The sequence below is a fragment of the Gekko japonicus genome, unplaced genomic scaffold, assembly GCF_001447785.1.
Source record: "Gekko japonicus isolate JY-2015 unplaced genomic scaffold, Gekko_japonicus_V1.1 scaffold280, whole genome shotgun sequence".
In the NCBI taxonomy this organism is placed as follows: Eukaryota; Metazoa; Chordata; class Lepidosauria; order Squamata; family Gekkonidae; genus Gekko; species Gekko japonicus.
In genome coordinates, this window is record NW_015173130.1 from 1,211,797 (window position 1) to 1,234,410 (window position 22,614).

General features: G+C 46.1%; 1 protein-coding gene across 8 annotated transcripts in view; it reads left to right on the forward strand.

Annotated features, from left to right (window-relative positions):
- MYBPC1 (myosin binding protein C, slow type) overlaps positions 1-22,614 on the forward strand; it is a 134,945-nt gene that overhangs the window by 75,890 nt on the left and 36,441 nt on the right. For all 8 annotated transcript variants that reach the window (XM_015422091.1, XM_015422094.1, XM_015422097.1 and 5 more), the window contains 8 exons: positions 2,064-2,196; positions 5,207-5,331; positions 7,868-7,973; positions 12,289-12,455; positions 14,280-14,442; positions 17,307-17,413; positions 19,209-19,342; positions 21,043-21,202. In XM_015422091.1, coding sequence (XP_015277577.1) covers positions 2,064-2,196; positions 5,207-5,331; positions 7,868-7,973; positions 12,289-12,455; positions 14,280-14,442; positions 17,307-17,413; positions 19,209-19,342; positions 21,043-21,202 — 1,095 coding nt within the window. The remainder of the gene's footprint in view (positions 1-2,063; positions 2,197-5,206; positions 5,332-7,867; positions 7,974-12,288; positions 12,456-14,279; positions 14,443-17,306; positions 17,414-19,208; positions 19,343-21,042; positions 21,203-22,614) is intronic.

Here is a 22,614-nt window from a genome sequence, read left to right on the forward strand (position 1 = left end):
GCCGATGCCTCCGTCGCCTGGCTGGAGTGGCCGCGGGGGAGTCTGGAGTCGGGCGGCCGCTGGTGGGAGCCGCGGGTGCCCGGGCCGAGATTGGGGGGGCAAGGCGGGCGACAGAAGGCCGATGCCTCCGTCGCCCGGCCCTCTACAGAATCCACCCCCCAAACCTCCAGGTATTTCCCTCCTTAGAGCTGGCAACCCTACATTCCCCTCAGTGCCTGTTGGTAGGCAACTAAGCTTGGTCCTGTCACCTACTTTGGCCTTTGGGAGAAAACACATTGGGGCCAATCCTGATAGGGTTGCCAACTCCAGATGGGAAATTCCTGGAGACTTGAGGGATGGAGCCTGAAGAGGGTGAGGTTTGAGGAGGGGTGGGACTTCAGACAGGTACACTGCCATAGACTCCACCCTCCAAACCAGTCAGTCTCACATAGGGAACCATTGTTGCCAATCTCCAGGTGAGGGCTGGAGAGCACTCAGTATTACAACTGCTCTGCAGAAGGGAGGGCAGAAGTCAGCTGAAGTCAAAGGGGCAGATAATGGTAGGTTGGTGGCTAGCTGGGAAGGAGATGGGGTTGCCAACTACATGCTGACAAATTCCTCGGGATTTGAGGGGTGGAGCCTGGAGAGGGTGGGGTTTGCAGATGGGTGGGACCTCAGACAGGTAGAATGCCATAGACTCCACCCTCCAAACCAGCCATTTTGTCCTGGGTAACAATTGTTGCCAGTCTCCAGGTGAGGGCTACAGATTACTCACAATTACAACTGCTCTTCAGGTAGCAGAGATCAGTTCCTCTGGAGAAAACAGTGGACTCTGTCATTATACCCTGCTGAGGTCACCACAGCAAATTGACACTGTTTGCCCAAAGCCAGAGCACTGCCCCAGAGCCTCTTTCTAGATCCCGTTGTATTGCTTTCACAACGGGCTTTACTGCTAGTACAGCTATAATGGGGACAGCAGGGGGAGGTTACCAACCTCTAGCTAGGGCCTGGATATCTCGTAGGTTTACTCATCTCCAGACTACAGGGATCAATTTCCCTGGAGAAAATGGCGGGTATGGAGGCTGGGCGCTGTGGCGTTATATGCTGCTGAGGTCCCTTCCCATCCCAAACCCTGCCCACCCCGGGGTCCATCCCCAACTCTCCAGGATTTCCCAACCAAGAGTTGCCAACGCTAGTGGAAAGTGCTTTCCAAATCCCAGCCAATTTATGGCAGCCTCATAGGATTTTCAAGGCAAGAGATTCAGAGGTGGTTTGCCACAGCCTGCCTCTGCATAGTGACCCTGGGCTTTCCTGATGGCCTCCCATCCAAATACTAACCAGGGCTGACCCTACTTGGCTTCCAGCGTCTCATGAGACTGAGCTAGCCTGAGCCATCCAGGTCAAGGCAACCCTAGAGCAGGGCATGATTCTCTTGTGTTCCTTTTATTCATCAGTGCTGCTGAGTCTAAAAGGAATGTGAAAGAGTCAGGGGTCTGCTGTTTTCAGGACCCCTCCAGTCTTGAAAATGGAAATGGTTCCTGCAATGTCTCAGGGTTGATTCTCCATCTCCCGGTGGAAGAGGGCATCTGGGAGAGACAGCAGGAAAGGAACAAAAGCAAATAAGAGTCCTACTGTATGAGACTATTTGGTCCATCTAGTCCAGCATCCTGTTTCCCCCAGTAGTCATTTAGATGCCCAGGAAAACCCTCAAGCAGGGGCTCCTGTGTTGTTGCACCTAACCAGCTACTGGCATTCAGGGCTGTACTGCCTCTGAACATGGAAGTTCCATTTAGCCATCATGACTAACAGCCAATGATGGACCTATCCTCCATGAATGTGTCTAATCCATTTTAAAGCCATCTCAAGCCAGTGGCCATCAGTATATCCTGTGCCAAATGACTTCCACAAATTAATTATGTCTTGTGTGAAGACAGCAGTGAATTCATCATTAAACAGTAATTTACTGATAGTGTTAACAGAGATTCCTGATTATTGATTCTTCTAGGAACTACAAAATTTTATGACAAGCTTGTTACATATTTCTTTTTCTACTTTTCTTCCCCAATCTTTTTGTTACCCATCAGCTTTTGCTAAGATTTTGGATCCTGCATATCAAGTAGATAAAGGAGGTAAAGTCAGGTTTGTGGTGGAATTGGCTGATCCAACCGTGGAACTCAAATGGTATAAAAATGGCCAAGAAATACGACCAAGTGGAAAGTAAGTATGTTGAGTAAATCAAATGTGAAGAATGTTTTAAATTTTTCTTGTTCCATTTGTATAACATTATGAAAGGAACAAGTAGATTATTCTTTCAGGGTGAACGGGTCAGGCAACCGTAACCATGAATCCAGTTCATTCAGAGGCAATGTTTTTCTGATAAACAGAGGCTGAGGAGCGAAACCAAAGATGATTATTACCTTTATGGATATCCTGTTTCTAATGGGTTTCATCAACAGGACAAATAACTGCTCCATAGGGCCATTTCAGGCTGCCTAGACAGACCCCTCACAGAACAGGCTTAGAGGACAGGCCGGCAGAAGTGTGCTTTCTGCAGCTTCTAAGACCAAATGCTGTGTCACAAATAGGGTTGCCAGCTGCTGGTTTGGAAATACCTGGAGATGGGGATGGAGCCTGAGGAGGATGGGGCTTGGGGAGAGGAGGGACTTCTATGGGGTACAATACTATGGAGTCCACCTTACAAAATGGCCATTTCTCCAGGTGAACTGACTTCTGTCGCCTGGAGATCAGTTTTAATGGAGATCTCCAGCCACCACCAGGAGGTTGGCAAATCTAGTCACAGAACCTACATTTCAGATAGGCCAGTGAGCCTGTGTTTCTGCAGCCCTTGACAGGCTAGGCCTCCCTGTCACAGGAAGCCATCTGGATGGGCCTGAATGTTTGCATCTGCTGAGTTCTTAATGCTGTATAAAGTTCAAGTCCCAGTTAAGACATGCTGAGCTCCACTGCAATGTCAAGTTTAAGAGGCCACATAGCATTATCAAAACCAGGGGTCATTTGGGGGGGGACGCGGGGGGACGCCATCCCCGCGGGTGAGGTGCGGGAGGGCGGGGCCTGGAGCTCCCTGCTGGTGCCCGCTGGAGGTCGCCGCCGGCTGTGGGGAGGACACACTTCCGGTGATGTCAGGGGGTGTGGCATATGCTAATGAGTTATGCTAATGAGTCCCCCTAGCTCTTTTTCTACGAAATGACCCCTGATCAAAACCATTTAGTAATTTTCAGTAATGTTTTTGTATTTAGGGGTACCTCATAATTTGAGCCCCTAAACTGTAGTTTGCTTTAGTTCGAGCCTAAATCCCCCTGCAACGTGCGTTGCACCACCATCGCCAGGATGTGATGCTACGCGTCGCTCTGGCAACGGGGCTGTTTGGAGTCCCGTTGCTAGAGCGACGCGTAGCGTCACATCCTGGCGGCAGCGGTGCAACACTTATCGCTGTCCCCCGCGGCAGGGATCCTGCAAAGACGCATGGATCCCCCGCCGCGGCTTGGCAGCCCTACATTGCACTGGGCACATTGGAACAAACAGGGCGCTTTGCAGGCATGGTTCCTCCCACTGGCCAAATCGGGGCCGGTGGATCTGGCACCTGAAAGCAGGCAAACCCCTGCCCCTGTTGGGGGAATAGCAACCCTACTTCTGCGCCTCCACTGCGAGTGTTCCCCAAGACTTCCACTAAATTAAAAAAATAAGCCCTTTAAATATAGCGAGAAGATATATTGATCGCTAATCTTTTGGTTCCTTTTAAAGAAACCAGGGCCATTTGAGAGCTTGGTAAAAAGTGACGCTTTTCTCTCCTCCCCCCCCCCTGCCACTTGTGCGTTCTCTTGCACTCCCCCTCCCCGACACATTAAAACCAGCACAAGGGGAAAAGGTGCTCTCTGATGGTCTAAAGTGCAAAGGATGGAGGTCTAGCACTGGAGGGGAGTGGAAAGTCGGAAACCAAGACCAGGGGCAGACTCAGCAAGGACAGCTGATGATGTTAAGCCAGGGGGGGCAGAGGCAAGGAAGTTGAGGATTCATGGGTCTGAAGTGCCAAAGGGGGGGGGGGTCTAGCACTGGTGACGTTCCCACCCTGATTAAGAAAAAATGGTTTTTTTGGGTTGCAGCTGCAACCTCTCTGACGGAGGTCTGTCCATGGGGGGTTGGTGTCCTGCTGACAAACAAAAATAGCTGTTTACAGTAAATGGAATAAAACTGTTGGAAACACCTCGGCACAACCCAGCCAGCTCATTGCAGGCTGTGCTGCCCTCCCCCACCACTTGCAAGGAGCCTTTCGTTGGTGGATGCTACTGTGCAGCTGCAATAGGGCAATTTTGTAAATTAAAAAAAATGGACACCACCCCTCCCACACACCTCAAGTGATGTTCCACCCCAGTTTTAAAAAGTGTGGTTTTTAAATTGTAGTTGCAGAATAAATACACTGGATGGTGTAAGACTCATGCAGATGGCAGGCACAGAAACCTGAAGTCAAGTTTAAAGGCTTGAGTGCTTGGCTACTCTGCAGCCAGTTGTGAGTGCAGAAATGGGCGAGGTCAGGACCTCTGCAAGGGGGATTCTCCATCCTTTCCCCCAGATACCTCTCTTAATAATGAAGTCCCTGGGTAGGCAGAAGAAAGGAGAGACAGAAAAGCTACGGAATAAGGAGAGGTTGTGTTTCTGGAGCAAGGAGAGTTGCCTGTGAGCATTGCCTTCTCTGAGGTTCTTATATTCTTTCAAGGAGCCAGCTGAACTGAATGCCCCACCTTGTGTCTTTCAGGCCACAGAACAGCTGTTAGATGCTAATGAGTTTTGGTCATTACTGACCTGAAACAAATGTGAACCAGTGACCTCAAGGTGAAAGGCTCGGTATCCCATTACCTATCCCTTGAGCCATCTGGCCTACCAGTAATGTTGGCTCCTTTACCCCAGCTATTATTGTATGTTTAAAAAAATGTCAAGAGTGCCTGGATGAAGTTTCGGGTTGTGTTACAGGTTATTTCCAGCTTCACTGTTCTAGGGTTTCAGGGCCCAATCGGCCTTCTTGAAGTTTGCCTTTGCAGGGCCCCTCCCCCCCCCCCCCCCCCCCCCCAAAAAAAAGTGTTAGAACAATCCTTTAGTAAAGCGTATTCCCTTAAAGTCTCCCTGCTATGAAGAGTATGTTGAAAGATTAATGTGTGGTACCAACAGGTCTGCTAATGATTCCAATCTGTTCTTTTTTTGCCATTCCCACCAGATATATTTTTGAGCACAAAGGTAATGAAAGAATCTTATTTATCAACAACTGCATGCTGACGGATGACGCTCGTTATCATGTGACCGCTGGTGATGAAAAATGCTCCACTGAGCTGTTTGTAAGAGGTAATAGCAATATATTCCGCAAATTCCCCACTGATGTATAATGGTGTGACGCCATTCATATTAACAACCCCATAATTATGGGTTTCTTTTTATCAAAAACTGAAATATAATAATTCAAGGATGAAAACAAATTAAAGAGGTTGTCTTCACATGTTTTAAGAACATAAGAGAAGCCTAATGGCCCGTCCAGTCCAACACTCTGTGTCACACAGTGGCCAAAACCCAGGTGGCATCAGGAGATTCAACAGTGGGGTCAGAAGCCTTCCCCCCATTGCCTCTCCAGGCACCAAGAATACAGAGCATCACTGCCCCAGATACAGTGTTACATCTATACCTTGTGGCTAATAGCCACTGATGGATCTCTGTCCATATGTTTTATGGTTAAGGACCCAGCTTGTTAATTAAAATTTTAAGCAAATCATGTTAATGTCATGTACTAGCAAAATGCAAATTTAGCTATGAACTTTAAATTTATTATTGTGTGTCAATCTCTTTTCATAGGTCATGGCTTGTGGCATTTATTCCTAGCCTAGAAGGGCAATATATCTCTGAGCACATCATACTTAAGAAGTGTGTTGCCCTTTGGGTACTTCTCATAACTGAAGGACAAAGGAGAAGGCATGCCTCCCGCTATCTTCTTTCCAAGCCCAGTAGTGACAGCATTATCACTGAACTGATAAGGACCCAGGAGGAGATGAAACTTGCATTCCCACCTCCGATTCAGGCTTCTCAGCAGCTTTGATATTACCCCTGCTGCGGGTAGAAAATGAATTGATCCACAGCAGCCTGGCCTCCCTAGCACAGCCCATCCAACTGACTGGCACTTTGCTAATTATGCATCAAAAATGGGTCCATAAGAACATAAGAGATGCCAATGTTGGATCAGGCCAAAGGCCCATCCAGTCCAACACTCTGTACCACACAGTGGCCAGAAATACCAGTGCCATCAGGAGGTCCACCAGTGGGGCCAGGACATTAGAAGCCATCCCACTGTTGACCCCCCCCCAAGCACCAAGATGACAGAGCATCACTTGCCCCAGAGTCCCTATCTATACCTTGTGGCTAATAGCCACTGATGGACCTCTGCTCCATATGCTTATCTAATTCCCTTTTGAAGCCGTCCATGCTTGTAGCCACCACCACTTCCTGTGGCAGTGAATTCCAAGTGTTAATCACTCTTTGGGTGAAGAAGTACTTCCTTTTATCCGTTCTAACCCGACCGCTCAGCAATTTCATGGAGTGCCCACGAGTTCTTGTATTGTGAGAAAGGGAGAAAAGTACCTCTTTCTCTACCTGCTCTTTCCCATGCATAATCTTATAAACCTCAATCATGTCACCCCTCAGTCATCGTTTCTCCAAGCTAAAGAGCCTTAAGCACCTTAACCTTTCCTCATAGGGAAAGTGTTCCAACCCTTTTATCATTCGAGTTGCCCTTTTCTGCACTTTTTCCAAAGCTATAATATCGTTTTTAAGGTGTGGTGACCAGAACTGCACACAGTATTCCAAATGAGGTCTCACCATTGATTTATATAGGGGCATTATGATATTGGCTGATCTGTTTTCAATACCCTTCCTAATAATCCCCAGCATAGCATTGGCCTTCTTTATTGCAGTCACACACTGTCTCGACATTTTCAGTGAGTTATCTACTACGACTCCAAGATCTCTCTCTTGATCAGTCTCTGCCAGTTCAGACCCCATCAATGTGTATTTATATTTAGGATTTTTGGCTCCAATGTGCATCACCTTGCACTTGGCCACCTTGAACCCCATTTGCCATGTTGACGCCCACTCACCCACCCTTGACAGATCCCTTTGGAGTGCCTCACAATCCTCACTGGTTTTCACCACCCTGAACAACTTCGTATCATCCGCAAATTTAGCCACTTCACTGCTTACTCCCAACTCCAAATCATTAATGAACAAGTTAAAAAGCAGTGGACCAAGTACTGATCCCTGCGGTACCCCACTGCTTACGTCCCTCCACTGAGAAAATTGCCCATTTATACTCACTCTCTGTTTTCTATTAATTAGCCAGTTTTTGATCCATAAAAGGACTTGTCCTTTTATCTCATGATTTTTGAGCTACTAAAGAGTCCATGCTACTAAATAAGTTGTATTGGGTTTTTTTTAAATACATAAGTTGTTTTTATAACCAGGAGAGGGCAATAATGGGGCCAATGTAGACTGAAATAAAGGCGGGGAGGGGGGGAATGACACTACTCTGCTTACCTGCCCTATCAACATGGTGTCCTGCTGCTCTTTTAGTGATCTGAGAAGTGTCAGCACAGTTCCAGATTCTCAGATGCTATGACTCATCCTAGACTCATTTCTACTCAATTCTGTCTTCTTTGCCCATTCAATGGACTGTAGGAGTGCCAGAATGCTAAGATAACTTTATTATTCCAGTTATTGTGTGGAAACATGCTTTTACTGATTCTAAGTAAGATGCTGGCTTAAGATATCATTAGACATTAAGATTCAACCAGATTTCTTTTCTTGTTCTTAATATTGTTATGACATCCTCTTCTTTTAGAGCCTCCAGTAATGGTGACAAAAGGTCTGGAAGATACCAATGGCTATATTGGAGATAAAGTAGAATTGTCAGTTGAGGTTTCTGAAGATGATGCAAATGTGAAATGGTATGCCATTTACATCCTTTTAAATATATATATATATATATTGGCCCTGATCTGTCAAAGGTTAGATGTGACTAAGATTTATTCAAACCAGTGGAACAGCTGAAAAAAACCAAAGTGATAGTAATGTCAGAGTAATATTAAGTTTTAAAAGTTGATATAACCAAAACTGTGAGTAGATATCAAAGGAGAAATGAAATTAACATTCCAGTTAAAACTATCAAAAGATAATTATTTAATTTCAAAAAATTGTCCTCATCTATTTTGTATGTAAATTGTCTACTTGACTGGCAGCAGCTCTCCGGTGTCTTAGGCAGAAGTCTTTCTTTCATATCACCTCCTACCAGATCCTTTTAATTGGAGATACTGGGGATTGAACCTGAGAGAACTCCTCTTGAGAGAACAGCTCTGAGAGACATGTAACTGATCCAAGTTCACCCAGCAGCTGCATGTGGAAGAGTGGGGAATCAAACCGGGTTCTCCAGATTAGAGTCCGCTGCTCTTAACCACTACACCAAACTAGCCGCAATGAAGAGGAGGAACTGGGTGAAATCAATCTCTCCCCTCTTGCCTTTGCAGATGGCTTGCTACATTATGCTTCCTCTTGCAGGCAGTGCAGGGGGGGGAGCATTTCAACGGATTCCTCCTCCTCACTGCAGCCCCTCCAAGCTACTTGGCACTTAGTCTGTGAACGTCCAGCAACCGTCAGCATTGGCTGTCAGGAATGGCCACTGAATGAACTCAAAATGAAATGGCTCCTGAACTGTTGAACTAGCCTGAGCTAGTTTCTCAGAACTGTTGTTATTCAGTAGGTAGACTACTGGTAGACTAAGGCTGTGATCACACGCACCTTTAGATCTGACATAGGTGCAAATGCCTGATGGATCTAAGGGGATCAATCAGACAGCCACATCTGGGAAGTGTCCTGCAGTCGTCAGTAACCCGTGATGCTCCGCCACAGAAGCGGAGTTAGAAGACACCGGGGAAAGTCTGGCTCTAACTGGTTGCGATGGGCCACGGACGGAATTTCCCCTGTCTGATCGCTGAAGCACGCTGTCATGCCATCAGGATGGTCTGATCATGAGTTTCCGGTTTTGGCGCTTTGAACGATGGCGGTGTCTCTGGGGTCCTCCGAGAGACGTGTGTCATGAATCGGGGATTAGGAGGGAACGTGATGGTGCACGCTCCCCCATGAAGCCCATAGTAAATGGGCTTCTAGCCAGGGGGCTTTGGAGAGCCCTACCTCCGGCCACAGGGGGGCTACTCTCTGCCCTGAAGGTCCTGCCCTGATTCCCAGTACTGGATTAGAAGCGACCACCAGAACAAGCATTTGGAGGTTTAGCGATTTTCTCTGCCTGGCGTGATCTCAGGGGCCGTCTTAGGACCTGGTGGATCGATTCAAGGATTGATGAGTGAGTTGTCGTTGAAACTAGACATTAAAGCCTAGAAGTGAAGTCCCTCCACTACAAGCGTATAAACGGAAGGGGGGAGGGGACGCCCTATCTCCCAACGTTTTAAGCAAATGCGAAAGCAAGGAGGGAGGGACTGATCAAACTGTGGCGATGGACTGTAGCGGAGAGTTTTTCTAAAAGAAAGCGGAGCGTTTAAACAGACCTTAAAGATTTTGGCATTTTTTCTTGGCTGATGTAAACATTCCCAAAAGATGGCGACGAGAGGCGAAGAGGGAGGCGGGACCAATGCTTTCTTTAGAAAGGAGGACAGTGGAAAGTTAGGTTGTGACCTAACCACAGACTTTGTCTTTAAAGTGAATCGTGGGCACTCTGGTGGCTAAAGTGAGAAGCGATCTGGATCTGTACTAAAAGCAGCTACACTTTTAAAGGGACAGTACGTTGATCATAGATGTATGAATGGCATGGAGACTCTAAAGTTTAGTTCTTTGTGGCTGGTCTGGCAAGCTGATCGAAAAGTAGTTTTCTAGAGTAAAGGGCTCGCTACCCTAACTTTATAAGATCTGCTTGCTAAGAGAAAGGTTGGAATCTCCAATGAGCGTGTTGTTATTGCAACAAAAGGAAAGACTCTTTTGATCTAAGACATTTAAGGAAGCGAAGATGTCCCAGGGAAAAAGGAACGTGGTTTATATCATGAATGGACAGATCCGGACTTATTAAAACTAAAAGATAATTGAAGAAAGAAGATACATCAAAGACGGAAGAAGAAAAACATGTTGTAATGTTCTTACTGAGGGAACATTGGTTTTAAAGATTTTGCCTGGGGGGGGAGTAAAGCGTGGAGATGCTAAATTTTTCTTAAGGGCTGTGATTATGTGTGTTGTAGCTTTGGAATTACTTTCTGTTCAGTCAGATAAGCAGGTTTTGTCAACAGAAGCGATGATTGGCGGGCACTCTTCATGTTTGAAAGCAAATGTATAAGAGTAACAACTATGTTTTGAGCATTGTAAAACCTCCATTCTTGGGCTTTTAGTTAAGTTCTCTTTACTTTTTCCTATAGATTGTAGACTCTCCCTCCCCAATTTCTGTTGTAGTTTTAGTAAAAGGTAAAGGTAAAGGTTCCCTTGCTCGAAAGCCAGTTGAATCCGACTCTAGGGTTGCGGTGCTCATCTCCGTTTCGAAGCCGAAGAGCCAGCGCTGTCCGAAGACATTTCCGTGACCATGTGGCTGGCATGACTAAACACCAAGGCGCACGGAACGCTGTTACCTTCCCACCCAAAGTGGTCCCTATTTATCTACTTGCAATTTCTTGCTTTCGAACTGCTAGGTTGGCAGAAGCTGGAACTAGAGACGGGAGCTCACTCCATCTTGCGGCACACTTGGGTCTCGAACTGCTGAACTACTGACCTTCCACAGCCTGCAGTTCAGTGAGGGCTAAAAAAAAAAAAGGATGGTCTGATCATGCCATCCTGACTCTGTGTCGTTGTGTCCCCCCACCCTTCACAGTATGCGCATCATCGCATACTCCATAGGGGGCCCTCGGTGCAGAGGTGTGATTCCTCGTTTATGCGCAAGGGAAAGAAATGGCAAAAAAATGACTCACCCACAGTTGCGTCTGATCACACAGTGACGGGCTGCACTTGCAGCTTCAAAGGGATGTGTGATCTCGCGACTGCGTGTCAAATTCCTCCAGTGGAAATAGCCTCCCTAGCCTCCCTTCCCCTCCACTCTAACTGGCGCGTGTGACCGCAGCCTAATAATCTAAGGCAGTGATGGCAAACCTTTTAGAGACCGAGTGCCCAAACTGCGACCCAAAACCCACTTATTTATCACAAAGTGCCAACACGGCAATTTAACCTGAATACTGAGGTTTTAGTTCAGAAAAAAAAACTCATCCATTAACTTAAGATGATCCAAATAAAGTAAGGAAAGCAATCCCAAATGCTTTCATTTCCTTAAAATTATTTGGCAGAGAATTCAACACTTTAATGATGGTCTGGGCCTGGCTGGGCCAATGGCACACGTGCCCGCAGAGAGGGCTCTGAGTGCCACCTCTGGCACCCGTGCCACAGGTTCGCCACCACTGATCTAAGGGGAATAAATGAACCTGGAATGCAACAACCCATTCACACACTGTGGTGATTTGTTATGTGGTAGGAGAGGATCTAGCACCAGAAATAATAGTGTTTGCAGCATGCAGAGAGAAAACATGTGGTGTGACAACGCTGTTTTTTTACAGATACCTTGTGGGATTTAGATTTGAGTCTAGTAGCACCTTAGGGACCACCAAGACCTCCTGGCGTATAAGCTTTCAAGAGTCAGAGCTCTATACTGTGGAAACCTTCTTGGTCTCTAAGGTGCTGCTGGACTCGAATCTGGCTGTTCTCCTGCAGACCGACAAGGCTACCTCCCGAAACTATATTGTGGACAGTGTTCCCACTAAGCTGAGTTAGTGTGAGCTAGCTCACAGGTTTTTTAGCCTCCCGCTCACAAATTTTTGTCTTAGCTCAGGAAGGATGGCTCCAGAGTACACTAATTTATGCAGTAGCCAGATCATCTGCTCACAACTTTAATGCCCGTAGCTCAGAAAGTAGAATTATTGCTCACAAGATTCCACAGCTTAGAGGGAGCATCGACTGTGGAATCTGTGATTACACAAGTCCATCGGAAGAAAACCCATGAATGAATTATCCTAAATGTAAAAATTAGAAAAATATTGTGGCAGCAATGATGTCTTAGTCTTCTAGCAAGAACTTCTGTTATTGACAGATTTTTTAGAAGTTTTACTTCATAACTAACAATCGATTACATATTTTCAGTTCATAAACAGCTTGTTCCAGTCTGGGAAGGTGTGGGGCTTAGCAGTGGTACTATCAAGACAATCATCTTTTTTCATTATCCTTGATCAGGTTTAAAAATGGTGTGGAAGTGCCCCTTGATAGCAAATCTCGATACAAGGTGAAGGTCGAGGGTAAAAAACACACCCTAATCATCGATGAAGCCACCAAGGGTGACAATGCCACTTATTCAGTAATGACAACTGGAGGGCAATCAGCTGCTAAGCTAAAAGTTGACTGTGAGTGAAGCATGCTTTTTCGGTTTATTTAGTTTAATATTTATGTCTTGTCATTCCCCCCCCCCCAAAAAAAGAGACCCAGAGCAGCTTATAAAGGTAGAGGAGACACACAATATAAAGAAGGAATCAGTGGCTGGTTCATTTGAAGACAAAAACTGCAAGCCGTGGGCTAAGAGCCAAAGGCCCAAGAGCCCTTTGGCTGTAGCCCTTTGTCTCATGCCCAAGAGCATGTGCTTGTTGCCACACCCTGCAGGAAGGAAGGAGACAAAAAACCCACTGCTGAGATGGTGTGTGTGACAGACTACGTTTAAAAGGCTGTTTCCTAATGCAGTAAAATCAGAGAAGGGAGGAGAATAGTTAACTCTGCTCTAGAATGTTGAGTATGAGTAACAGGGTGCTCCTTTTCTCTGGTTGGCCAGCACCAGCTGAGGGAAATATAAGATCAGCTGTGTGCTGAGGGGAGAGGGAGTTTGTTTTGAGTTCAGCAGCAGTTACTGCTCAGTAAAGGAAAAGTTCAGCTACAGGAGTGGATGTCTGAAGAGTCTGACTAAAAAGTCTGTCCAACAGGTCCACCTTTTGAATAAAGGGAGAGACTCCTGGTCTTAGCTGTGTTAAACATAACCTGAGAAAGAATTCCATCTAAGAATTCAGAGCCTAGTTTCAGCTAAAGCTGGAATACATCTTCACACAGACACTAAGAACTGGGGTTTAAGATTCTGGCAAAGAGTGACTGGGTAGCCTAAAGGAATAGGATTATATTTTCAGGGAAGAAATATAAATCCTGTCCAGTTATACAGGGAATTGGCACTGGGGCAGTCCCTGGTCTGTAGTGAAAGGAAATGGTTATAGCCAGGGCTTTTTTTGTATAAAAAGCCCAGCAGGAACTCATTAGCATAATAGGCCACACCCAACAGCAGAAACCCATTAGCATATTAGGCCACACCCCTGATGGTACCACTCATTAGCATATTAGGCCACACCCCGTGCCTTCCCTTGGCTTGCACGGGCGCCCTGTGGCTGCGGGGAGCCTGGGCAAGCCGGCCCTTGGACAGGCCAGGGAAGGCACGGGGAGGCATTTAAACGCCTCCCTGATCCTTCCAGGGGGGCCTCTGGCCCATCCGCCTCGGAGTCACTGGGGGGGTCACTCTCCCGACCTTCCCTCTGTAGCCACGCACGAAGAGGTTTTGGCTGTAGTGGGCATGGCCAACTCTGAAGCCAGCCGGAACTCCATTCCTGTGCATTCCTGCCCCAAAATAGCCCTGGTTATAGCCTACTCAGGGGAAAGAAGACACATTGTGGTTTCAGAAAAGGGGGGGGGATTGATACACAAAAAAGTGACCTTTCCAGAAAACCTGAACAGTTATTAGGAAACTATAAGCCGAAACATTGAAACTGAAACCAAAGGATTTAGTCAACCATCTCTCATGGATACGAACCAAGAATTTGTGAAAATAAGCTTCTTCAATGCCATCTTGTCTGCCAACTGAAATATATGTCACTTTGTTCTTCCTAGGCCCCTAATGGGAAATGTGAACAATGTATTACTTTCCTGGAATTAGACTCTATGAACAATTTGTGCAAGTTGTTTTGCCCTATTTGGAGTCAGTAGATAATTATATTGTGGCTAATATACACTGCTTTTAGTGAAAGGTTCTGTAGGATGCACACCAAGTGTGAAGTACCCTTCTTCTAGTTACAGGAGGAGTTAAGGCCTACATGCTCTCTTTTTACTATTTTACTCCTGTTCAAAATGGTGAACGTTAACAAGTTACACTGCAAATCATAAAGTGCTTCTGCAATTGCCTTAATTTCTCTTTTCCGAAGTGAGGCCACTGAAGATCATGCAGCCGTTGGAAGACCAGACAGTAAGGCTTGGCAAAGAGCTCTCTCTGAAATGTGAGATTTCTGAGAATTTAGAAGGAAAGTGGTATAAAAATGGACAGCTTCTCCAACCCAGCGACCGTATCAAGATGTATCACAAAGGAAGGTAGGCACACTAAATGCATTGTGTCAACGTAATGTCAAAACTACATTGCTCAGGGGATTGGAAAAAGTCGCTACAATGGAAGGGATATGGACCAAGAGTGGGAAAGGGGGTGGTTTAACTCTTTGTTTTCGTGCCATTTTCATGATCAGAAATGCCACCTGCCACGATGCTTTAAATCCAGGGAGGGGGAAAAGACAGGCACCCACATTGCCTGTCTTTTTCTTCTTCTTTTCCTGGGGTTTAAAGCAGCTGGGTGAGACTTCTGACCAGGAAAATGGTGTCAGGGTAAACTTAATATTCCCAAGCACCATACTTTCATTCCATACTGTGCTCCCCATGGCTGTTTCTTGCATCTAAAATATACATTTTAGGATTACTTATCCCCAGCATCATGTGTGGTTTCAACCTGAGAAACTGTTGTGTTTTTATCAAGTAGCAAAAATTTTCAGCTTGGTTTGCTTCTTTACACAATTGGTTGCTGTAAAATAACAACCCATGCAAAAGTTCTTGTGTGCAGACCACTCTTCTGGTCACATGGAGGGGAGCTTTAAAAAGCTTGTAATATTGCAGGGAGGGAGGAGGGTGGCTTGGCTTATAGTCAGAGATTCAAAAGATTCCATGACGTTAGGTTCTTTTTACCATATGTGGTGGACATGTGATAAAGCTGTAGCTTTTTGGACGGAGGTCCATAATGAAATGCAGAAAATCTTGAAATGTACTTTTAAAAAAGAGCCAGAAGTATTACTTTTAGGGCTTAAAATGGAAGAGGTAAATGAAACAAAAAGGACATTGTTATGGTATTTGATTACCACTGCTAGAATGACATATGCCCAATCTTGGAAGCAAGACAAAGTGCCAGAGAAATGGGAATGGATAAAGAAAATGCTTTTTATGGCAGAAATGAACAAACTGACAAGGAAACTTAATAATAAAGAGGACAAAGAATTTTTTACTGAATGGATGGACTTTAAAGAATATATAGAGACTAATTGGGGTGTTAAAAATAATTTACTTTGCTTTGACAATTATTGAGCAGAACTGGAAAAGAAAGTGAATGAATATATGAATATAATGTTACCTGAAAAACTGATAATGAATAATATAATATGAACTGAGAGTTGAATAGTTAAAGGGGAAAAGGGGTGGAAGCATTGTGGGAAGCCACGAGAAGGGGGGGGAGGAGATACGAGGGGGGGAAATACGAGAAATGGATATATGTTGAAAGAAAAGATGTAAGTTTGAACATGTTGTTATATCCAAAATAAAAGTTTGAAGAATAAAAAAAAGATTCCATGACATTCATGCAGTGCTTCAAATTGGAGTGGCCAGTGCTAATGGGAGAAAGAATCACATTTTTCCAAAAACAAATGTGGTATGAATGTTTAAATGTGATGTCCTTGAAACAGCAGCATTGCATGATGGATAATATGTGGCTCTTGCATAACAGACCAGCAAGAACTATATGTTATAGGGACAGAGGTGAGATGTATCTGGCTTAGATAAGCACCGTAACCCTAGAGTCGGATTCGACTGGCTTTCGAGCAAGGGAACCTTTACCTTTACTTTATACCCCACCTTTCTCCCCAGTGGGGACCTAAATTGGCTTTCACCATTTTCCTCTCCTCCATTTTATCCACACAATAGCCCTGTGAGGTAGGTTAGGCTGAGAGTGTGTGACTGGTCCAAGATCACTCAGCAAGCTTTCAGGGTACAGTGGAGATACAAATATGGGTCTCCCAGATCCTAGACCAACACTCTAACCACTGCCAGTGTGATAGGAGGAGTGGATTCAAGAGACCTGGGTTCAAATCCCTGCTTGCTGTGGAACTTACTGGATGGCCTTGGGTCAATCATTCTTTTTCAGCCTAAGCTACATCACAGTGTGGTTTTGAAGATAAAATGGAGGAGACAAGAGACATATATGTTGCCTTGAGGTCCATGGATAGTATCAGTTACAGCTGGGAAAAATACAAGATTTGCTCATTCTAACAAAAATATGTGAGAGGAAGAAACGTTAAGCATTCTCCTCCATCCCTATCGGTTCTCTCCTGGAAATGTCATCAGCACCTACATAAGTGTCATGTAGCTTTGGGAACTCCATGCTTCCCCTTATTATAACTAGTTTGGCTTTTCACTGTAGAAGGAGGCGGACATTCATAAGAAGTAAATATGGAAGATGTTTGGCGGTTACTGCCTTGTGGTAAGACGTCTCTGTAAAAATGAAAATGTAAACTTAGGCCCCGGTCACACGGGCAGGAAACTGCAGAGGAGAAGCGTGGCTGTTTGTCCCGGGGCAAACTACTGCGCAGTTACGCGATCAGACCTCCTGTGGAGGTCCTGTGGAGGTACCGTGGAGGTTCCATGGCAAGGGAGAGGTGCTGATCACAGGACAAGCCGGCGCACAACGAAGAAGCGCGCGCCGTGGCAAACTGTTTTTTATTTTTGTGTACATGACAAATGCGCATGCTCCGTTGGGTGCACATGCACATCCACAGAGACTTGGACAAAAAAAAACCCACCTTATTTGCAAGGGGACATGGGTGGGCGCCGGATGCCACCGGAAACGCGATCAGACGCCCGCCCTTGCCCCGCAGTTTCCGGAAACTAGTACCTCCAAGGTACTAGTTTTTTGCCACGCAGTTTCGGCTGAAAGCCTCGGTTGAGCCACGGGAGTGCTACGCTTCCCAGATGTGCTGGGAGGTACTAGATCGCGCCCGGAAACTCCGCCTGTTTTCCGTCTCACTTGTGTGGCTTCTGTTACGTGTGACCGCAGCCTTAGTCTATTAATTGCTTGCAAAATGTTGCTTTAGTCTCATAGCTGCAGTAAGTCTAATGCTGTTTTCTTTTTCTCTCTTTTTGCACAGAATCCACCGGCTAATAATTGATAGTTCGCTTGTTGATGACGATGGTGAATATATGTTTGTTCCAGAAGCGTATAATGTCAGCATCCCCTGCAAAGTGCATATTATAGGTAACTTCCAGGTGCTTTTTTTCCTTTGGTGTGATGAGTACTATTTAACTGATTTAGAGGCCGGTAGAGTTACCGAGTCTGGCCTGGCAACCAGTAAGAGACCAGGGGGCAGGGACACGGGGGATGACCATGGGTGACAGAATGACATCACTTTTGGGAAAACCCAGAAGTGATGTCCTACTTCTGTAGGTTCTCCCCAGAAGTGATGGCAGCTCTCTTTTGGAATTGCCAAAAACGCTATGGTTTTACCCAGGGGTCATTTCGTAGAAAAAGAGCTAGGGGGACTCATTAGCATAACTTATTAGCATATGCCACACACCCTGACATCAGGGGCCCGGCGGTGGACCTGCAAGGCCAGCAGGAGTGCGAGGAAGCCCCGCCAAGGCCCTCCCTGGCCCCAGGCAGGCAGGGGTGGGGAGAGGCGGGGAGGAAGCAACTTCCCCTCCCTCTTCTCCTGCCTCCTCCTGGCTGAATGAGGGCCAGAAGCGGGGTGGCCGGAAGCAGGGGGCAGGGCTTCGTCATGTGCCCCACCCCCTTGCACCTCACCCGGGGGAACTGCGTTCCCCCGCGTTCCCCCCCGAAATGACCTCTGGTTTTACCTTCAAACTTCAAACAGCCAAGCACTCAGCACAGTAAGATGGTGGGTAAAGGACTTACCTCTCATCACCTACATACTCTACTTTTGTGGGGGAAATGTCTTCCCCAGTTAACCTGTAAGTAGGCATATTTATTCATAATCAGGTTCTTCCCTAGTATGGTTTCCAGCCTGGGATTCCTCCAGTCTCTATAGCAAAATAATAGGATGTAAGAGACTTCCCAAAGTGCCATAATGTCATTTTGGGGTGAAATCTGGAAGTGACATTGCAACACCAATCACACACACACACAAGTCTTCCTCCTGCTTCTCATTCAAGCAGTGCCAGTGGCAGGGGCAGGAGGTGGCAGTGGGAGATCTCCTGCTTTTCTGGGTAACTGGCAACCCTACGTCTCCTCCCCAAACTGCCCTCTGCAAGCACCGCTCCCAGATCACGAGGAGTTTCCCAAGACAGAGTGGGCAACCCTACTCCCCAGTTGCTTTTAGATGAGCAGAGAGATCTGATTCTTGTCCTGCCTCAACCCGTTTGTGTGCGTTTATTTAGCTGGTGTGGAAGCCTTGGTCTCTACTCTGCAAGGCAAGCAGGCTGCCTATTGTGAAGGAAGGGAGAATGTAGCTGCCAGCAACTGGCTCACAGATGGGCCTGTGAGGTCTGTTTGCTGTAACAAACTAATACTTATCTGAGAAAATGAAAAAGTACATCTGGGAATGCCCAAATACATTGAGTGGCAGGATCAATGGGCTTTGAATCTTTAGCAATATTCCACAACAAGTGAAATAATGCATAGCTAGGGTTCACTGAATTTTGGGGTGTATCTATAATATTTTTGAGGACAGCATATAAGAAAACCAAAAGCCATATGGATGGCTTGCGAAATAAAGTTTGGAGAAGTAAATACGGTAGGTAGGACTGATTTTCTTTTTTTAAGGCCAAGCATTTAAATGTCAGAGATATATGCACTAGTTGAGGAGGTTTTCAAATAAAGTTTGGAGAAGTAAATAGGTAGGACTGATTTTCTTTTTTAAGGCCAAGTGTTTAAATGTCAGAGATATATGCACTAGCTGAGGAGGTTTTCATACCAGGTTTTCTATATTAGATTAGAATTTGAGTTGAGTTATGTGCAAATCAGTGCACTTCTATGATGTTCCTCTCATCACAGAAGTTCCTAACATTAATTCCTACATGTCTTAATTATGCAGATCCTCCTAAAATCCACCTGGACGGGCTTGGTGAGAATAATACAGTGACAGTTGTAGCAGGAACCAAGTTGCGACTTGAGATCCCCATCTCTGGAGAGCCTACTCCAAAGGTCATGTGGAGCAGAGGCGACAAGGTACAACTGGGATTTAGGCCCCTATCTATACTCTAATGATAGGGTGTAAGGAATGTGCTTTATTATCTTTCATAATAAGATATCATGGCCCCGGTCACACGGGCCGGATATCGCGGGGGGGGAGGCGTGGCTGTTTGCCCCGGAGTGAACTACCATGCGGCAGCCGGATCAAACGTCCCGCCCGAAGTCCCGCCAACGTCCCGTGGTTGGGGGGAGGTGCCGATCATACCTCACTCCTGCGGCGCGGCAAGGAAGCGGTGCCGCGGGGGTTGTGTTGGGTTTTTTAACCCAAGTGTTCGCATGCGCCGTTGGGTGCTTGTACGCACCCGTGGAGACTTGGCAAAAAAAAAAACTTTTCGCGACGGGACATGGGCAGGCTCCGGATGCCACGAGCTAACACCGGAAACGTGATCTGACGCCCGCCCTTGCCCCGCGGTTTCCGGAAACTAGGACCTCGGAGGTACTAGTTTTTTACAGCGCATCTTCGGAGTGAAGCCTCGGGTGAGCCACGGGAGCTCTACGCTTCCCAGATGTGGCAGTGAGATCGCGCCTGGAAAATCCGCCTATCTTCCGTCTCTCTAGGGTGCCTAATGCTCCGTGTGACCGGGGCCCATGGCTGTTTATGATTGTAGATGTGTCAACAGTGACATAGCTCTGGGGTGAATTTGGAGGCTAGTTTGAATGCGTAGCCCCATGTGCAATAGGAAGCAGTGGGGAGAAATAGACTCAGGGCTGGCATCAGCATGCCCTCAGCTGGGGCAGCTGCCAGGACCCACAAAGCCCAGGGTACACAACTGCTGACCCTTTCCCTGCCTGCTCAGTTGTGAGTGCTCTGCCACTCATGCTCCCAGCTGCACACACTGCCCAGTGCCATCAGGGAAAGGGCTGTGGGCAGGGCAGGTGGCTATGTGAGCACAGGCAGTGGGAGGGCTTCCAAGCAAAGGCAGGGGGAGGATGTACAGGCAGGTAGTGAGACACGTGGATGAGTGGGTGGGAAGGGAATTCTCTGCCCAGGGCCCCAAAAATCAGCCCTGAGTAGACGTGGCTCAAGGTCAGAGCATTTGCTTTGCATGCAGAAGGCCCCAGGTTCAATCCCTGTGTATCCAGTTGAAAAAGGGTCAGGTAGCAGGTGATGGGAAAGACTTGAGACCCCGTAGAGCTTGTGCCGCTGAGAAGAAACAATACTGAACTTAATAAACTAGTGGTCTGTTTCAATGTAACTCATAAAATATCATATGAATGGCCTGGTTGCATTGATCTTGTGTTCCATGGTGGCTGGTTCATTCTGAGTGTCAACCTCCCGTATTGCTTCCAAGTGCTGTGGAATGAATAATTTGTTTATGTATTTCATGTAAAGTCCACTTTTCTTGATGAGACTCAAGGCAGATTCCACTTCTGTGTTATGTGCAATGTTACTATGCTGCACCTAGAGATAGCACCTAGAAGTACCATCAGTCAGGAGATGACTATATCAGACAAGGACAATTATCATGCTCCCTCCTAACCTTCTGTTTTTTTCCTGCAGCAGCTCATAGAGTTGGACCCTACTTATTTTATTCGCAGGACTTTTTAATGTGTGCTGCTCAAATTGTTGTAGGCTAATATGTGCATTCTACTACTTCTCATCTCCCAGTTTCCTGGTTTTCAGTCCCCTGTGTACTACTTATTTTCCCCTTCCCCTCTTCACAATGAAATGATAGTGGCTCATGGATTCTGGAAGCCGAATACGAGCAGAGAATTATCCAGATAGCAGTTGTTTGGTGATTGATTCTGCTGAGAGGGACGACTCAGGCACCTACAGAATAATGCTAAAGAATGAGGCTGGGGAAGACACAGCCCACATCAATATCAAAGTGGTTGGTAAGTCATTTCAGTGCAAAGGCTTTTGTATCACGATGTCATAAGTAGGTTCAAACTTTATCATTCATATGGGCCTTTTCAATGCACACAGTGTAGTTCTTAACCTCATCATTCCCAACTAAGGATATACTGTGTTGTTTTTTTCTCCAAGACAATCAGATGAACTCTTTCATAGTTGATTGAGGAATAAAACCTGGGCTTTCCACTCTTCAGTCCAGTATTCCGTCTATTACACCAATGGTCTTCAATCCATGGGTCATGTAACCCTGCCTGATGGGTCATAAACCTTGATAGAACTGTCATTTTTTATGCTAATACACATGCTTGGAGCAAGGGTGCCACACCTCCTGCCTCTCTCTTCACACACAGTCAGAGAAACAGCAGGGTGGGAAGATGAGATCACTCAGTGGTGGAGAAGGGATTCCTCTATGATTTTGATCCTTAGCATCTTCCTCATTACGGTATACCTCTAGAGCTCGACTTGTGTTCACTCTCTTGGTTTGCTATTTAGGGCACTGGACTTGACCCATTGAGATCATAATTGTCTATTCCCACTTCCTGTCACAAAAATCTGATGTCATATGACTCCCTGCCATGTGCTTGCTGTTGGAAGTGAAGGACTGTGCAAAGCTCCTTTGTACGGCATAGAAGTACCTTGGGGGGGGGAAGTAGTAGACCTAGCATGGATATATATGTCTATTCCTGTATCTTTTCTCTTGTCAGCTTTGCTGCTGTCTCTTTGTTTATCCAGAATGCTATCCTTAGAGGTTCCTTCCTTCCTGCTAACTCCTCTTTCTAACAGCCATGAGTGCCAGATATGCTTTCTGCAGTCTCTCTTGATCTTAGTGTCTGTTAGAATGTCTGTTCTTCCTATCCTATCGAAGTATGGAGTTCCTTTACAATAGAAGACTTCTGTTTCTTTCCTGAAGTAAGAACCTCATGTGGACTTTATCACTAAAGCAGCATCCCCCAACCAAGCTCTAAGCTAACACTCGAAGTTCAGTGTATCCCATGCTTAGTGGGACCCAGGTTTGGAAAGGCTGAAGGCCACTGCATTACACCACCATTATTTCTGAAATAAAAATTGTATTCAAAGTTTTGACCTGTCCTCTCATTTCTCTCATTTAACATATAATCAGAAAGGCTTGTTTGCATCTTAACTATCAGCTGGGGATGATGGTAGAAAACTTGGCTATTGGGAGCCATCTGTAATATTTCATAGTTTTCTTCTTGCTGGATGCTTGCCACCGAATGAGAGCCTTCTTGTTAGATACAGCAATGGCCATCCAACAAGAGCACACGATTTGTCTCTGTCTAAAATGTTTAGAGTTTTGTTCCAGTACATAAATAAGTTATGTCCTGTTGCTGTACAGCAATGTCAGCATTTCTGGAATAACCTCCCCCCCTAACAA